The 19,468-nt window shown below is 33.0% G+C and overlaps 1 protein-coding gene across 1 annotated transcript; it reads right to left on the reverse strand.

Moving 5' to 3' along the window:
• Positions 1–13,830: 13,830 nt before the first annotated feature.
• Positions 13,831–18,190, reverse strand: LOC114412756 (myosin-binding protein 2). Its single transcript, XM_028376784.1, has 4 exons — positions 16,504–18,190; positions 16,215–16,400; positions 14,721–16,123; positions 13,831–14,482 (listed from the first exon to the last, which is right to left on the reverse strand). Exons 1-3 carry the CDS (start codon positions 17,927–17,929, stop codon positions 14,760–14,762), a joined length of 2,976 nt encoding a protein of 991 aa, XP_028232585.1. The 5' UTR covers positions 17,930–18,190; the 3' UTR covers positions 13,831–14,482; positions 14,721–14,759.
• Positions 18,191–19,468: the final 1,278 nt, after the last annotated feature.

Consider the following 19,468-nt stretch of genomic DNA (forward strand, 5'->3'; position numbering starts at 1 on the left):
TTTCGTTGCTTCGGAGAGAACAATAAATACATGAACAATGGGAAGAGAGAAGCGTGTTGCGCTTGTTGACCTAGTGACGCAAGCTTGACTTTTCTCTATGTCCAGATACTACTACACACAAAATAATAATAATAGATTTTTTAATAAAAAATAAGGATTTTTTTATTATGTGCCATTGTCATATAGTTTAAATTTTGAAAGCATTAATATGATCTATTAAAATTATTAAAAACAAAATTATATTAATATGATAAATACAATTTGAAATAAATTTTTATTTTAACTTTATTTTATTTTTACAGATATATTGTCAATAGTAATAATAACAGTGAGGGTCAAGAAAAAGAAGATTAGTATGTGAAATTTTCTTGTTTTGATTGAGAGAATTTAAAGAAAATAATTATTTTCAAATATGCCTCAAAAGTCAAAGCAAATGTTAAGGAAAGCTTTGTGTAAGTAATTACAATTTCTATTGTTTGCTTTTGTATTAGTACTTTTATATGACTTCATTTATTATACTATATTTTTAACTTAATAATATCATGCATGTTCCTATTCTTTTATAAGTTTAATTAGAATGTATTGGAAATACGAATAGTTTTTTATACTGTGTATGATAGTATAAATTAAAAATTGTTATTGTTAATTTTTATATAATTATTTTGTTATATTTAGCATAATTTTTAAGTTATTAAAAATTTAACACTAATATAACATCAAAACTAAAAAAAAATTATTAAGCTACTTATATCATAGATACCAACAAATCACAAAAGCGAAATCATATTCAAATTTATTAAGATATCATATTCAAATTTTATTAATTAAAAAAATGATTAAAAAAGAGACTCATTAAATATGATCATACATATTATCAAAAAAATATTAATTATCAATAAAATTAATAGACACTTCACAATTCAATTTACGATGACCCAAAAAATACATTATACATACAATATTATAAATTATTCGATTTGATCACAAAATACTTAAAATGAAATACAGTTATAGTTGTAGACTTGTAGTTTCTTTTTTCAAAAAAATAAATACTATATGAAAATATTAATTTATTACAAAATCATTAATACAAAAATTATTTAAAACCATAATTTTTCTAAAATTAAATCTATTTTGTCATTGTACTAGCCATTACATTTAGGTATGAGTGTTCACATATACGAATAACCTACAAATCCAAATATGAATAATCTTTAAATTTGAATTGACCCAAATTGATTCAAACAGTTTGAGTTGTGTGTCATTTATTTATTTAGGTCAAAATCAAACTTAACCAATTAAAATCTTTTATGTATGAGTTGGGTCACAGGCTTATATTTATAGATCCGATCAAGACTCAAGGATCAAAATTTTTATAGTTATTTGATTTGACTTTAAATATTGTTAATATCGAGATTGTGTTGAGATTATTAGTGTTGAAACTCTTTAAGCTATTACTTTCAAGTATATTATTATTTGTTTTACTTTTTTCATATTTATTTTTATGCATGCTTATAATACTAATAAATCATATTTTGTTCATTTGTTTCAGCAAATCTGGTTGTAACAAAATATATTACAAGAATTTAATTTGAAGAAAATACTTGTGATTCAGATTATTATATTAAATCTCATTAAGAATATTTTGTTTTAATTTGTATTAGTTTATTGTATAATATTATGTTGATGATATGAAATTAATCAATTTTAGTACTTTCAAACATTTGATAATATTGTGTTAATTATATTGGATATTTGGATAAATCATGATATAAAATAATAGTTATAAAAAAAATCAAATTTAAATGAATAACTCGTTAGTCCAAACAGTTCACAAATAAATTGTGTTGGATTTAAAAATAATTGTGAAAAATAAACCAAACCAAATCAATTAAATTTGATTAGATTATATCTTAAATTTGACCAAAATTAACCTTAAATAACCCACAAACACCCCTACATTTAGTTAATATTTGAGTTTCGCAGTATATACTTCTTTTTAATACACTCGCAGTATACACCTGGACTAAACCTTGATTAATTTATTCCTTTGTCCATTCAAAGATAACTAAGACCAAATGTTATTCCTTAGTAGCCTTTTGAGCTTAAGTATTAATGGTGCTAAAGGTTTGAACTCATGGATATGTTTGGTCATGACCATTAGATTAAACTAGGCAAAGTAAGTTGCCGTCTCTCAAAATATTCCAATTGCTATTCAAATCTTTTTAGCATGTAATTAACATTTAACAAAAAAAAAAGCTATGTATATAAAAATATAATTGTTAGGATAAATTTCTGGTTTAAATATCTCCACCGTGCTTGAATATATCTCGAAGGATCAAGTTCTCACTTATCAGGTGAGAAAGTATTTTTTAAAAAGGTATTTTGTTAAATCTAAGTATACTTTATAAGAAAAATTATATGATTGCTAGGTTTGGATTTACATTTAAATGCTTAAAACACAGAACCAAATAATGCAAACAAGATTTTATAATAAAATATGTTTAATTGAAAACATATCTGAAACATTATTTAATTATAGTATCGTAAAATAGTTAACACTATATAATTGACAATATCTCAAAATTAAACTCAATAAAAATATCATGTTTCCTTGTATTTTATTATGATATACTTGTATTTTAAAAGTACATATATTCAAATCCTTCTATTTGTTTTATTTCCTAATGATAAAAAAAATATACCTTTTATTTTGAGTTGATAATTTTATACTGAATTTTTATTAAAATTTCTTCGAAGCTCAAATTTAATTAAAATTAAATTTGTAAACGCGTCAAAGACAGCTGGATTATTGTTGAAACAAATGAAATCATAAGTGTTTAATGAAAAATGTGCACATCAGTCCAAAAATTGAAACAAAGTAAAATCTCCGACAAATGTCACGACATGTTTGATATCATTCATTACTATTTTGTTGAAACAAAACAAAATCTCAAAAAGAGTTTTAGAAGAAGAAAAAAAACTATTATTCTATTTCTTAGAAAGTATCTTCAACCAAACGCGGTCGATTCCGTTGTTTTGGGACCCTCATCGTTTCCTCTGCCTTAAAAGTCAAGAGAACAAATCCACATCGTCACTGCTTTTGTAACCATTTCACACGGAACTCTATATGATAGTACGACGTTGTACGGAAAAGAGATCACACTGTGGCAAATTTATTGTAGAGGGTTAGTTTTAAAAACTATTTATCATGCATGGATGTTGTCAGAAGAACTGACGACATAGCTGTTACGTTGGTGTCGCCACTAAAGATGACGAGATATAAATAATTCTTAACTTTTTAAATTATAAAATAAATATTAGTATACTAATAATTTGTCATTAAAAAATTTATTGACTTTTTCATAATTTTTTTCCTTGTATGAGGTTTTCTAATTTTATATTTTAAATAATAATTTTATTTAATAAATAATTTTACAGAAACACAACTATATTCTATATTATGTTTGTTTTTTTATCTTACGTAAATAGTTGAACTTTTAATGCATAACATATGAAACTGAATTGCTTTCACCTTTGTATAGTTAAACTAATAACGAAAAAAAAAAGACATTCCGCCAACTGCATTAGCTGCAAGGAAAAAGAAGACATCCCGCCAATTCCATTAGCGAGACTGCGGAAAAAAAAAAAAAAGATATCCCGCCAACTGTATTAGCGGAACCGCGAAAAAAAAAACATGCATCTCACCATCTTCAGTGGCGGCACCAACGTGACAGCTATGTCGCCAGTTCTTCTGACGGTATCCATACAGAAACAGATCCCCCGTTAAAAGTTTGAAAATAGACCCCATTGATAAATAGTTTTTAAAACTAACCCTCTACAGGAAATTTGTCCCACATTGTCATGATCATTCTAATTAAGTTTCAACTTCCATCTCACGAGTCACTGCTCCCACGTTTTGAATGGAGCTAGCAATGCATTCCCATCTCAAACATGAATAGTTTAGTGATAAAATTACCATGTGTTTTTAAAGTAGTTTTGTAACTTAGCCTTACAAAGAATAATATTCAACATTATTTTTTTAAAATCAGCAAAAGGAATATATTACTAGCTAAAGAGGACACAAATAGGTGCTCAAAATCTTTACAAAGACAAAATGAAAGATTGCTAGATTATAATAACCTACGGTTATCCAGTATTAACAAGATGTTAATTTGTAAATATTGGCTAACCAAAGGCACCAACCAGCAGCAATCAATCAAGCAATATTCAGCATTATTAATTACATTCATTTGATCAAATTTATTATTATATCACACTCTCTATTTTGAAATTGTATTCTATGAATGTATTAAAATAGAGATATGTTAACCCTAAGAAAACAGATATTTAGAGTTTGTTTACTCTGCCCAGAATCAAAGATCGACAACACAAAATTTTCTTACGTTTTTTTTTCATATGATCTTTCAAAGTAAGGAGTGTCCCCTCCTTAATTTAGATATGAACCCATCCTTTATAGGTTGACTTGTTAAGCTGTGTGAATGGATGCATGCTTTCTGGGCGTGTGATGTGAAATTCTGTATAAACTTTTGTCTATTGAGTGTGGTTGATAAAACATTTTAATAGCATATAAGTTACTTTTTTTTTTCCGTAGAAATCAAAAGAGATTGTTAGAAGATTTATAATATCTCATGGATCATGCTCAACCAGCTAAATTAAAATCCTTTGATAGCATATAAATTACTTTGATTTGTTTATAAATTAATTTGATTTTTCTCCAAAAAAAAAAGTTACTTCGATTAATATCATTAAATTTGTAAATTTGTTTTTGTTAATAATCTTTTTTGATAATAAAGTTTAAAATGGAGATATTACCACCCAAAAAACGTACTAGTTATAATTAAAATCCACAATAAATAAATTTGAGTATTATAAATTATATTTTAGATTTATAATATTGAATAATTTAAATTGTGATATCAATTTTTTTTAGCTATTAAAAATTTATTTTAAAAAATATTGACATCAATTTAAAAAAAGAAATAAAGGAGAATGGATTACAAGAAATGTGTCGTTAAGACAACAAATAGAAAATTATTTCACTACTTGTGGGAAAAGTGTGTAAAATACAAATTCAAATGATAGAAAATGTAGAATATTAAGAATGTCTAATTGAGAGAGATATTCTTGATAAAAGTATATTACTTTATTAAATTCATTGAATATATTATATTTAATAAATATTAAATTAATATATCATAAGTAAAATTTACTGTCCAAAAAGTAATAGGTTTACAAAACATATATTGCACTTATTAAATTCAAAGAATATATTATATTTAATAAATATCTAAAATAATATAGTATAAGTAAAATTGACTACCCAATAATATTAAATAATATGTATATTAAATATATTCAAAGAAAATATATCCCTTGACCCACTCTGGGGAAATATATAGTTTAAGAAGTAACTTTTGGAGGGAACTTGATGTTGACATGCCTAATTTTTATCATAAAATGGAAGGTTCCCAAGTGTCTATGGATGGAATGTGTCATTGACAAGGTGAAAGTGTAACTCCAACCCCTAAATTTTTTGTGTCATTTGACTTAAGCAATGAGGTAGGTGTTCTCTACAACACCTATGCCTTCAGACATTGATGATATTATAACATTCATTAATTCACCAAATGACACTCTTGATTATAGAATGGACGGTACTTGACATTATTAAATGATTCTATTGTTTTAATATCATATTATGTGAAGACACCTATTTTTGAGTGAATTTGATGTGAAGAATCATGGACTGCACTTTTTATTGTTGGACCTTTACCTTGCATTTATTGTCCTATTGGAGTGGGAGAGAAAAACTACATATTCTTCATAAAAGAAGATAATGGACTAGTTTCATTTGATTTATGTACCCAAATGGTTGGTGAGCTCGGCATTAAAGGACAACATAATTGTTGCCACATTGGAATTTACCAAAAAAATCTTCTTTCAATTGGAGAAATAAATTAGTATTTATTTTCTTGTTTTCATCCGATAAATTTATGATTGCGGTTATCAGAATTTTATCTTATATACAATGTGGCTTGTTAATTAGGCATATAATAATGGTTATTGTGAAGTAAATGAGAGATCAAGAAATCATTTAATAATATAAATATTGCTTTATCAATTTTCTTTTTAAGTTTCCTCTCTTTCTGGGAGCAAATTGATATGTTTCTATTTCAATGGTAAAAATATCTTTAATTTGTCTTTTTTTTTTTTTTTTTGTCAAATGTCAAATTAACTACCTAGGCTAGTATGAACCACTTACTTAAAGCGTTTTTTTATGGTAAATTTTAGTTTATAAATTTTATTAGAAGTGTTCATCGAGGAGATTTAAACCTACAACCACTTTATTCCTCTTTTACCCCTTTTCAATCTAGATCATTGTCATATTTCCACTTACCTAAGTGGGTTATGGTGATATACTATTTTATGACTGTCGGATATAACTTTAAAAAATTGAAAGGTGTAGATTACTAGTTACATGATTTTGATATAAATATATGTAAATGAATTTATTTTTTAAAGAGTAATTTGTAATTAATTGCCTAAATTTCCCTTTTAAAATTAAATAGTGAAATTGTTTATCAGAAGGCGAAATCTACTACTATTCATGCAGTTTACAATTTCACGATTAAGGTTCAAGTCATTTATTCCTCTTGACGTTAAAGTCGACTCTTCAAGAGTAAGAGGTTTGACTAAAAGTGAATAGTTAAATGAATAATTGTAAAAATGTACAATGAGTAAGAACTAAGACGTAATAATCTCTAATTAAAACAACAAAATAAAAAGTCTTTCACACTATTAATAAGTGTACTACTTACTTTATAACAAATATTTATTAATTTTGATTAAGAAACACATAATAAATAATTTTATTATTTTAAAATATTTATGTATTTATAAAATTTTATTAACAATAAATTTAAATAAATGATCAAATTATAATCATGTATTATATTATAAATTATTTTCATACAAGCATAAAAAATGAAAATAAGTAAAACATGTTTAATCAACATGATATATGACGTAATTGATATTGATCAATATCTTTATTTTTTAAGTATGTGATCATGTATGATTCATATGAAAAAAATATTTGTTAAATGATATCAATGAAAGATGTAGTGTAATTTGTATTAGTTAGTGTTAGTAGATATTCTAGATTTTCTGCATTAGCTTTGGACAGCTGTAAGACTGAGCTGACTTAGTTTGTTAGCATGTAACAGATTTCTGTTATGCCACCACTCACTATATATAGAGATATCATTGTATCCTTTAATCTGATCAATACAATGAGAATTGATCTAACAATATCTTCTATTAGCTTTATGCTTTTCTATCATGGTATCTAGAGCCTTCTTTTCGATCCAGTAGCTCGCTTCCATGGATCCTCTTTTTCCTTCTTCGCAAGTGAAGCTCCCTCATCTTATCTCTGTCAAGCTTGATGATAAGAATTTCAAGCAGTGGAAGCAACAAATTGATGGTGTTGTTCGTGGCCACAGGCTGCAACGATTTGTCACTGTACCGGTGATTCCACCACCGTCGTCGTCTGGTTCTGATTCGTCCCTTCACGATGCCAATTCTAGGTATTCCAATTGGGAACAGCAAGATGCACTCATCTGCACGTGGTTGTTATCCACCATCTCCGATTCAATTTTACCCAAACTTGTCGACTGCAAACATGCCTGGCAAGTCTGGACGGAGGTTCATCGGTACTTCGGTACACTTCTATCCACCAAAGCTCGTCAACTACGCTCGAAATTACGCCGTCTTACGAAAGGAACGCTTACGATTGCTGAATTGATGATCCGTGTCCGTGAAATCAGTGAATCACTGGTTTCGATTGGCGATCCTGTTCCTCTCCGTAACCTAATTGAGATTGTGCTTGATGCACTGCCTGAGGAATACGACTCCATTGTCGCCGCCATCAACAGCAAAGAAGAAGTCGGTTCACTTGACGAACTTGAGTCGTCAATGCTGGCACATGAATCGCGATTGGAAAAGCATCGTAAAGCTGTTCTCACTGAGCCGGTGACGGTCAATTTGACTCAGGCTTCGAAACCGTCGTCGCCGGCTACTTCTGATCAATCCAGCGCTGGCACTGACGCTTTTCCACAAGGAACAAGCCATGTAACTGCCAATGTTGAGAATCATGGCTATGGTTCACGTGGTGGACGTTCTAACCGTGGAGGTGGTCGTTTTGGCCGTGGAGGTGGTCGTTTTGGCAAAACTCAGTGTCAAATTTGCCACAAATCTGGACATGATGCGTCCATTTGTTATTATCGTTACTCCAATTCTGTTGCTGCGATGTATCAGCCTCAAAGAGCTCCCTTTAATCCCTTCTTGATGCCATCACGACCTATGTATCAACCTCCCTTTAGCTATGCTGCTCCACGAGCTGCTTCTCCTCGTGCACCTCAGCCACAGGTTTTCTATGCAGGCACTGATGCTGGCTTCAGCAATCAATGGTGGTATCCTGATTCAGGTGCGTCCCATCATGTTACTCCTGATCCATCAAATGTGTCTGATTCTACTTCTGTGCCTGGAACTGAGCAAGTCTTTATAGGAAATGGACAAGGTTTGTCCATTCACTCTATTGGTTCTATGCCTTTTCCTTTACCAAACTATCCTCACATGTCACTCACTTTACAGAATCTCTTACTCGTGCCTCACATCACTAAAAATCTCATGAGTGTTAGCAAATTTGCTCAGGACAATAAGGTTTTCTTTGAGTTTCACCCAAAGTTTTGTGTTGTAAAATCTCAGGCTTCTTCTGAAGTTCTGCTACGTGGTCTAGTGGAAGCTGATGGTCTCTACAAATTTCTTATTCCTGCCTCACAAATTTCCAAGTCTCCACCAAGTCTCAACTCTTGCATAGCTGAGTCTTCCAATAAGTGTAGTAGTAGTTCTTTATGTAGTTCTGTAGCCAATGAAAATGATTCATACAATTGTATCTCTCTATGTACTACAGACTTATTCATGAATAAAGATAATTCAATGTGTTCCAATTTTCCTTCTCTCAATGCTACTACTTATGACTCTTTATCATCTCAGCATGTGAATAACTCTCTATCTATAGCAACCAACAAATATGTTTTGTGGCATTCTCGTTTAGGTCATCCTCATCACCATGCTCTCACTGAGGTGTTCAAACTTTGTCATCTCCCTGTTCCTTCTAAACCACTTTCAGAACTATGTTCAGCCTGTTGCTTAGGCAAATCCCACAGACTTCCTACATCATTATCTGCCACTGTCTACAGTCAACCTTTTGAGCTGGTTGTTTGTGATCTATGGGGTCCAGCTCCCATGCAGTCCTTAGGAGGTTATAACTATTTCCTAACCTGTGTTGATGCCTTCTCTCGATTTGTGTGGGTTTTCCCTCTTAGACTTAAGTCCGATACTCTCCCTCAATTTATTCAGTTCAAGAAAATGGTTGAACTTCAATTTAACTACCCTATCAAAAGTGTGCAGAGTGATGGAGGGGGTGAATTTAGGCCATTCACCAAGTATCTTAATGACTTGGGCATAGTCCACAGATTCACATGCCCACATACTCACCATCAAAATGGCATAGTTGAGCGCAAACATCGCTATATTGTTGAAACAGGCCTAGCCTTGCTTGCCCAGTCCACATTACCCTTAAAATTTTGGGATCATTCCTTTGTTACAGCAGCCTATCTAATTAATAGACTCCCTAGTGTCAGTCTCAATAATCAATCCCTTTACTTCAAATTACTCAACAAGCAACCTGATTATTCTTGCCTAAGAGTGTTTGGGTGCTCTTGTTTCCCTTTTCTCCGCCCTTACAACTCACACAAACTTGACTACAGATCCCAAGAATGCATATTTCTAGGGTATTCAACTGCTCATAAAGGCTACAAGTGTCTGGCTCCCAATGGCCACATCTACATCTCTAAAGATGTCTTGTTCCAAGAGTCCAAATTCCCTTATTCCACACTATTCCTTCTTCTGTCCCAACTAAATCTTCTACCACCTCATTTTTTACTGTGCCCCTCATGTCGCCAACTCCCATTCATCAAGTCAGTCCTAAACCATCCACATCTGCTACTCCTCTATCTTCTACTCCCACTGATGCAGCCTCCAATGGCTCTCCTAACACTGTTCCAGAACCCAACAATTTATCTGAACAGTCCCCTGTTTTGTCTAGTTCTCCCAACACCTCCTTTCACAATTCTACATCTGCACCTGAGCTTATCACTTATGATCTGGCAGAAGCAAGTACCATATCCCCATCTTCTTCTCCTGCAATGTTTCCCTCTACCAGCCCTTCTTCCTCTCCTAACCCTCAACCCTTCATCAATCCCCTTAATACTCACCCAATGCAAACAAGAGCCAAAAGCGGCATAGTTAAACCTAAACTGAACCCTACCTTATTACTCACTCATCTTGAACCAACTTCAGTTGGACAAGCCTTGGCTGCTCCCCACTGGTATCAGGCTATGAAGGAAGAGTATTAGGCACTGATGAGAAATCAGACTTGGACACTGGTGAAACCATCTGAATCAAGGAAACCTATAGGCTGCAAGTGGGTTTTTCGAGTAAAAGAGAATTCTGATGGCTCTCTCAACAAGTATAAGGCCAGATTGGTGGCCAAAGGCTTCCATCAGCAGGCTGGAAGTGATTTCACTGAAGCCTTCTCACCTGTTGTAAAACCTGTTGCTGTCAGAATAGTTTTGACTCTTGCTGTCACTCACAAGTGGACCATCCAACAAATAGATGTGAACAATGCCTTCCTCAATGGCACTCTTGAGGAGGAAGTGTTTATGCAACAGCCACCTGGATTTGAGTCTTTTGACAAGTCCCTTGTGTGCAAATTAAATAAGGCAATTTATGGATTAAACAGGCCCCTAGGGCCTGGTTTGACAAGCTCAAAAATGCCCTCATTCAACAAGGTTTTCAGGCCAGTAAATGTGATCACAGTCTCTTTCTTCTACATCATGGAAAACTTCAGATTATGATTTTGGTGTATGTGGATGATATCATCATCACAGGAAATTCTGCTTCATTTATTACAGCCTTGATCAAACATCTAAATGATGTTTTCTCTCTCAAACAGCTAGGAAAATTAGACTATTTTCTCGGCATTGAAGTCACACATTTGCCTAATGGTTCCCTACTACTCTCACAAAGCAAATACATCACTGATTTACTGGCTAAGGTGAATATGACAAGTGCAAATGGTATGCCCACACCCATGGTCTCCAGCAACAAATTATCTAAAATTGGTTCCAATGAGGTTGATGATCCCACACAGTTTAGGTCAGTTGTTGGGGCTTTGCAGTATGCAACACTAACTAGACCAGAAATATCTTTTTCTGTCAACAAAGTTTGTCAATTTTTGTCCAACCCTTTGGAAGAACATTGGAAGGCAGTGAAGAGAATATTGAGGTATTTAAGTGGTACCAAACATCATGGCCTGCTCATTCAACCAGCTTCCCTTCAGCAGCCTTTGCATTTACTTGGGTTTTGTGATGCTGACTGGGCTTCAGACCCAGATGACAGGCGATCCACCTCTAGTGCTTGTGTGTTTCTAGGCCCTAATTTGGTATCCTGGTGGTCTAAAAAGCAGCAATTAGTTGCCCGATCTAGTGCTGAAGCAGAGTATCGCAACATGGCACATCTGTCTGCAGAATTGTTATGGGTGCAGTCATTGCTCAGGGAGTTGCACTGCCCTTTTCAGACCCCTAAAGTATTGTGTGACAATCTGAGCACTGTGACTCTTGCTCACAATCCAGTCCTCCATAATAGAACCAAGCAATGGAGCTGGACATTTTCTTTGTGAGAGAAAAAGTTCTCAACAAAAGTCTTGTTGTGGCTCATGTCCCTGCTCAAGACCAGTGGGCTGATGCCTTTACCAAACCTCTATCTGCAAATAAGTTTCTTCCACTGCGTTCCAAGCTAAGAGTTTTTGACAAACATAGTTTGCTTGGACTATCCTCAGCTTCAAAGGGGGAATGAAAGATGTAGTGTAATTTGTATTAGCTAGTGTTAGTAGATATTTTAGATTTTCTGCATTAGCTTTGGACAGTTGTAAGGCTGAGCTGGCTTAGTTTGTTAGCATGTAACAGATTTCTGTTATGCTAGCACTCACTATATATAGAGATATCATTGTATCTTTTAATCTGATCAATACAATGAGAATTGATGTAAGAGTATCTTCTATTAGCTTTATGCTTTTCTATCAATCAATCTCTTAAATAAATTTAAATATCTGATTCACACACCAACAAAAAAGTAAAACATGCTTAAACTTAATTTTAACAACTGCCGAAACCCCTAGGAATATATCCCTACCAATTATATATCATCATCACCAAAAGAAAGGAATATTTCCTAAAAAATTTCTATCTACTCACCAGCACTGGAAGTTCTCCTCTGTACATGCTACCCTATCCCTAAACATAAACATAAACAATTAAACATAATTAACTACAGTAAGCCTTCACGTCGTGAGGAAAAAGAAATCATGAGTCCCGTGCATTAAGAATCTCATTTGACGTAAAACCCTGCAATTGTATTATTTAATTTTGAAGACTTTTATAGTTTATTAATTTATTCACGTTAAAATGATAACATAATAGGTCTTTTTATTTTTTATTTAATTTTTGAACCAGAATATCAAACAACTTCAATACACGAAAATTGCGTTGGGATGTAAATTATAAATTTTTAAATAAAATATATATTAGAAACGAATTATTGGAATTTTCAATGTTTGGGCTTCTTATGCTTAATAAATTAGTAAGAGAAGAGTGATGAACTATAATAACAATTTCTAAAAGAGATGATTCTTAAAAATATAACAAGCAATTACTTAGTATTTATCCAAAATATTATTTAAAATTCATTCATCACTTTTTTTTATATAAAAAAACCATTCATCACTTAAATAAATAAAAGAAGATATAAGGTTGACCTAATACATTTTTAACAAAAACAACAAGCTAACATTTGTCAATCAATAAAAAGAAAAAATTTAAATAAATAGAAATCCTTCGGAAGAGAAAAAAAATACATCGAGTCGAAGAGAGTATTACATACACACACAAATACATGAAACACAGGTTTGAGAAATGTGAGTGAGACTCTTGTAAAAGAAAGTTTCTATAATCTCTTATAATTTTTAAGTGAGACTTAGGTTTGAAAGATAACATATTACTTGAGAAACGTTTTTTATTTTTTAAGTTAATCCAGAAAACTTACAATTTCATTTAAAATAATAAATATTTGTTGAGACAGTTTCATAGATTTATGTAAAAAAATCAAACTACAATAAATTTATGTCCTATTTTTCTGAGGCACTTTATAGCGTATTGCCATCTTCAATCCTTCATGAGCCATTTTTTCATGAATAAATCCAAGGGTGACATGACTGATGAAATTTCTTGCTTTGGTGGTAATTGTTGCGTCGCTGTTCATACTTTTTAAAGCATTTGCTTTGATTTGAAACCGTTCTCACCTTATCAATAAACAAATACGCTTCTCTACCTTGTATCTCTGTGCCATCCCTCTATTGTTTTCAGTGCGGTATAATAACTTACTAATATTATTATTTTACTATAGTTGTATTGTTTTCAATCTAATCTAACAAGAAGTTGCATTTTGCTTAAAGAACAATCAAATATTCCAATGTGAAAGCAGCGTTAAGCCTTAAACAATCAAATATAAATATTCCATTCACTATTTTTAGTTGTTTATAAAACATCTATCTCAGTCACAAGCTTTAAAAAAATAACAAGATGCAAAGTTAATTATTTCCAAGCAGCATGTATTCTGAGCAGTATATATATAAACAAACACTCACTTTTTTTTATATATATAATTACAAATGAATACATGTAGTATACAAGTGACTCAGCTTTTCCCCCTAAGAAATAAACAAATCTCAAAGGATGATGCAAGAATGAAAAAAAAAAAGAAGAGAAAGAGAGAAGAGTGAGGCTACTTACCTCAATCTTCACTCTAACCAAAAAAAGAAAAAGAAAAAAAATGAAAGAAATGACAAAACTAGTGGGCCTAATTCTGTCTGTCTAATAAACTAGTGCTATTTTACCTGGCACTGGAATCTTTTTGGGATGTCTCCAGCTTTGCAAGCCAGGTCTATGCTCTCACAAAATACAAGTGGACAGGGTGGCTTCACCTCACTAGCCTACACACACATATACTCATCATCCTCCTTTTTCCACAAAAGGTGATGATGGACACAACCCACAAAAAAATTTGGGCTTACTTGGACAAAAGAAACAAAGAAAAGAGAATGGCAGACTTCAGTTTTCTTGTCCACCATTGGATTCTCCCCTCTCCATCAGGGAACTCCCACTGATCTTTTTTGTTAAAATTGAAGTGATGCATTTGGTGCCCTCTATTATATGTAGACCACAGTGGTGCGCATGCATGCTTCATTTGCAGCTAATAGATCAACTCCAATTTAACAAATCTACATTATAAGTGCATAAATAATGAGTTTAGCTTCTATGCATCGTCACTATAAAAAAAGTTTATACTATTAATCAATAAAAAAAATCATCATTGATATAACTTTTAAAACATATATTGCAAAAGTTAATAGACTTGTCATATACAAAGGTTTCACATATTATTACTCACAAACAAATGATATTATGATTGAGAAATATAAATAATTTCTAATAGAGCAAGATCAGCATTATTTTTACCTATATCATCTCTTTGCAACATTTGAGCATGTAGACTTCTTACACTGCAAGATCTCCCATGTTCCTGAGCCGGAGTTCCACATTCCTCAAATCACGAAGATGTTGTAAAATTTCTTGTAGAAGATGTAACCCTTTATCTCCTTTTCTCAGAGAGCTGATACAATGCTTTAGAAACTCTCTATCTGCCTCCAGCACCTGTAGTCTCTCGTAAACATTATCCACCTCATCCTCTAAAGCAAGCTTTTTCTTATCCGAATTAACCTTTTCAACTGAATTGTTTTGCAAGTGGGGAAAGTCTAACTCGTCTCCACTCAACTCTACATCTGCTTCTGAACTCATTGCATCAAAAAGTGGGAGGAGCCTTTTGCCTTTTGCACCCATGATTTTCCTCCCTTGATGCTTTCCATTTATTTCCTTTACATGACCATTTGCAAATCCATTTACCTGACCATTGTGATCATCATGATCATGATGGTATCCATTCCCATTCTCTTCACAAAGATGTTCTACTGATTTAGCATCATCGGAGCAGTGATCTTCTTCGTAATTCAATATAACTAGCTTTTCTTCCAATACCTTGAGCTGTTCTAGAATTTGTAACCTCTCTTCCTCAAAGTTTGCCAATGATTCCTCCAAATATAAGACCGCGTCCACGGGGGTGTTCTGGTTGCTGCATTCTTGATCTTGATGACTACAAAACCCATTTTCCTCCTTTGCTTCGTGATTCAAGTCAATGGACAATCCATCACTATCTTCAGCATTGCTACAAGAGGGAGATGAAGTTCTGCTTCTCATGCTACCATCTCTTCTTGACATCATCATCTTTTCTCTTACCTCATATTCATGAACCTTCTTTCTATATACTTCAATCTCCTTTTCTAGCTCTAGCTTCTCTTTCTCCCTCTTCATCATGAGCTCATTCAAAAGTTGCAAAGCCTCCTGATCATACTCAGATTGTTCTTCCATCATTCTTTGATACTGCAAGGCTTCCATCTGCATTGCTGCTTTCTCTTCTTGAAGCCTATTTATCATTGCCATTGTTTGATTGGCTGCTATAGCAGATGCACTTCTCTCTTCTTCTAGTTCTGCATATAGAGTACTTAAGGCTTTCCTTTCAGATTTCAATGCAGATTTTAACTTTTCAATGGTTACCTCACCACCTTCTATATCACTTATCACACTTCCATCCAATGACTCTTCTGTTCCTGATTCTTTCCTCTCAAGGAGAAGTAGTTTCTTGTGTAGCTGATGTAGACTCTCCAAAGAAGTGGGTGTCTCAGGAACTTTTTCTTCCTCATTCTCATTAAGCTCCAATAAAGATGGCAAATGGTTATTTACTGTTGGCATTTTCACTTCAAGTGACATGGTTTTAAATTCTACAAACTCTTCACCTTTGTCATGACCTAGTTATAAATTCCAATAAAAAGAAGCGAGTTATTAGAAAGTTTTAAGGATGGACATTGGGAAAAGGGAAGATAAGAAGTTGAGGCCTACCAATTTCATCTTGCACATTAAATCTGACTGTGCTAGTAGATGGATCTTCTTGCATTTGTTGATTTGTATCCAAAAGGACATCTTGGCTTTGATACTCATCCACTTGCTCCTGATCAGGAATTTCAGTCCCTATTGAGACTTCTGCTTCATATTCCTCACCTTCCATTTGTGATGCATCTTCAGATGCTGCAGGAAGTAAGAAAGTATTAGAGATCATTGCATATAGAAAATCCAGAAGAAAAAGTTGTAAGAACTAAAAAGACTTATTGAGTAGGAAAATAATTAGAACCTAGAGAAACATCTGAACATAGTTCTGCATCTCTTCTTTCCATGTTTACTTCAACATTATCATCCTTGGTCAAGTCATCCGAGGTTTGAATAAATCTCACATCTTCACAATTCTGCTCCAAATTTTCTTCTTCTACTTGTAACAGTTCTGAGGACTGGCCTCTGGTCCTTAATTGAACTGATTCACCCCCATTGGACTTAGAAACATTTTCATTCCCTTGTGCTGAAAATTCTGCCACAATATCCCCAGAAATGTGCCAATTCTCCACAACCGGTTCGGCTTCTGCATCAGCACTCTTATCAAAGTCCAGAATAAAATCTTCATTGCTGTTGATCCCTTCACCTCCCACCTTATATTTGCTTTGTTTCCTGTTTTCTAGGGCAGGGGAGTCAACCAATTCAATAGGAATCAATCTGCAATCATCACCATGAATGAAAAATTCCAGATGTATGGATGGAGTCTCCACAGTTATCTCTCTAGTGCAATCAACTTGAGCAGTGGATTTCTCACAAGCTTGATCTTCATCATCAGCAGCAGCAACAACATCATCACCATCATTATCCTTAGGCTTAGGGACATTCAAACTTTCCTCTTCAATTGTTTCTTTCCCTTTCTCCACACCCAAATCCAAATTGCAAATTTCATCACACAGAATCTCCACGCTAGCATCACACACAGAACAATCACAACTCTTCTCTACCTCCTCATCTTTTCTATCCAAACCCCGATCAACCTCAAACACCATGTGGCTTCCCTTGTTTTCTTCATTCTCCTTTTCCTCCTGATGATGATCAAGCACAATATCCGATCTGGTGTGATCTTCATCAATCTCTACACCAACCCGGCGCTCCGAATTCTGCTTCTGGTCATACTCCAAAACATTGAGAGAAGGCTTGATCAGAATGCAAGGAGGGTAGAATCTGTTGTCCAAGTTGACACCACAGCAAGAACACCTCAAAGCCTCTTCAACCTTCACAATTGCCTTGTCAACAGCATCTTCAGCACCCTCATCCTGAATCATACCTATCTGTTTCATCCATGGAAAGAAACCAAAACTCTGTGAGAGTTTCACATAATCTGGTTGGGACGAGGATGAGCAATCCTCACACATGTCTTGTGACTCAGCCAGTTTGTGATGATTAGAGCAGAACCTCAGTTTGGAAATCTCAGAGGCATGAGCTTCACACACAAGATCTTTGCAAGAACTCTTGTACTTCCCAGGCTCTAGGATGTGATCGATTCTGGTGCACCATATGCAAGGCCTTTTGAGGCCAAAGTAATCGGCAAACTTAATGATTAGATAAGAAAACAGAGAATTGAGGAGGAGGAGGATGATCAGAATCCATTCTAGGATGGCATAGACTAGAACAAGGGTGATTTTGTTGGTGTTTCGCTGTAACATGGTTGCAAACTTGTTGGCAGCCATGGTTGGTGTTCTGTTTTTTTTTATATGTACAAAGAAAGGTTTACCTGGAATATCAGATTGGAACCTAAGCAAGTATTGGAATGAGAGACAGAGAAAAAGGTTTAAGGGAAAGAGTGTTTTCAGACAAGATGTCAAAACTGTATTTTGGGTGTGTAATGTGTGTGTGTGAGAGAGAGAGAGAGTAGAAGAGAAGTAGAGAGCAAGTGGTTTTATTTAGACTGGGTGAGGAATAGGCGGTTTGAATTGAATGGAATGATAACCAAAGAAGAATAAGGGAAGGGGGGAAAATGAAATGTTCTTGAGTCAAAGAAAATCAAAGAATTTTGTTTATTTTTTTTTCTAAGTATTGTTTATGGAATGCTTTTTGACAAAATGAAGCATGGCAATTTAACAGTTAAATGGTTTCACTATATCAATTAATTAAAAGCTAAAAATTAATTTCGAGATACTAAAATTTATTTAAAAAATCAATATTTTTCGACATGTATATTATTTCATACATATAAACATATGATCAAACATGATTATCTGTTAATTATTATATCATGTTGGTAGTTTTACATTTGTACCTAAAGACAATATTGTTGTGAAACTTAAGGAATTTTTCAGACAGAAAATGTGAACCTGTCCTTGTGTAATCATTGCTTTATGTGGATTAGTGTTTTGGGATCTAGATAGTTTGAGTTTGTAATGAGCTTTTTCAAGGTCTGGAATTTTCTGTGGCTGAAAAATATTATTTTGATGATCCTACTGCCAGCTCCTCTTCAATTTTTCTATTGAGGTAACAAAATGGAACGGCCCACCAAACCATACACATGAGCTGGTGGACCAGACCCAAAGTGAGGAGTGGGGCCTGTTATAGCTGCAGATGCTTGATTCATTATGTGGGTATGCTTCCTAAGAAACTTTGTTTTCTTTATATGAATATTAGTATACCCTCATTCCAACCAATGAAATCATGTATAAAATCAAACTCTGGTTTGCAAGATAGCTGCTTAAAAGTTAAATTTCACTTATTTTACTTTGTCGACAAGCCTGTTGTGTGCCAATTTTATTTCACAGGGGTCACAACTTTTAAGAGAAAGCTGATAATTAACTTCAACAGATGGACAACATATTAGAAAAAGTTTGTTGTTTTCCCCCCTTAATCAAGAATGTGAGTTACCTTATTTTAGGTTCATAACCATATACACAACTTTTTTTAGTTTAATTTTGATACACTACTTGTATAAAATTTTTTTTACATCATCAACATATTAGAAATTAACATAAATATAATTTCAATTATATGACAATTCAAAATTAGATAATAGTTTAATTTTTTTACACTATTGGCATTCTAATAAAATTATTTTTTTTGTCATTTTCTATACTTGTAATTCGTGAATTTCTATGTTAAAATAAAATTTCCTCAAATAATTTATTCAATTATTTGAGTTTTATTGTATTTTTGTCCTCTTTACCATAAATTCATGTCGGATGAACAATGAAATAACTCACTAGTTAGGTAATCCAATTAAACCCTAGAAAGAGAAAGGT

This window comes from Glycine soja, chromosome 5, assembly GCF_004193775.1.
Source record: "Glycine soja cultivar W05 chromosome 5, ASM419377v2, whole genome shotgun sequence".
In the NCBI taxonomy this organism is placed as follows: Eukaryota; Viridiplantae; Streptophyta; class Magnoliopsida; order Fabales; family Fabaceae; genus Glycine; species Glycine soja.

What these genes read in the sequence shown, in the direction of transcription:
- LOC114412756 (XM_028376784.1), bottom strand. Translation starts at nt 17,929, where the DNA reads ATGGCTGCCAACAAGTTTGCAACCATGTTACAGCGAAACACCAACAAA. An exon ending in ATGTTCAGATGTTTCTCTAG is followed by an intron (nt 16,401 to 16,503) that starts GTTCTAATTATT and finishes TACTTCCTGCAG; the next exon opens with CATCTGAAGATGCATCACAA. An exon ending in TAATGTGCAAGATGAAATTG is followed by an intron (nt 16,124 to 16,214) that starts GTAGGCCTCAAC and finishes ATTTATAACTAG; the next exon opens with GTCATGACAAAGGTGAAGAG.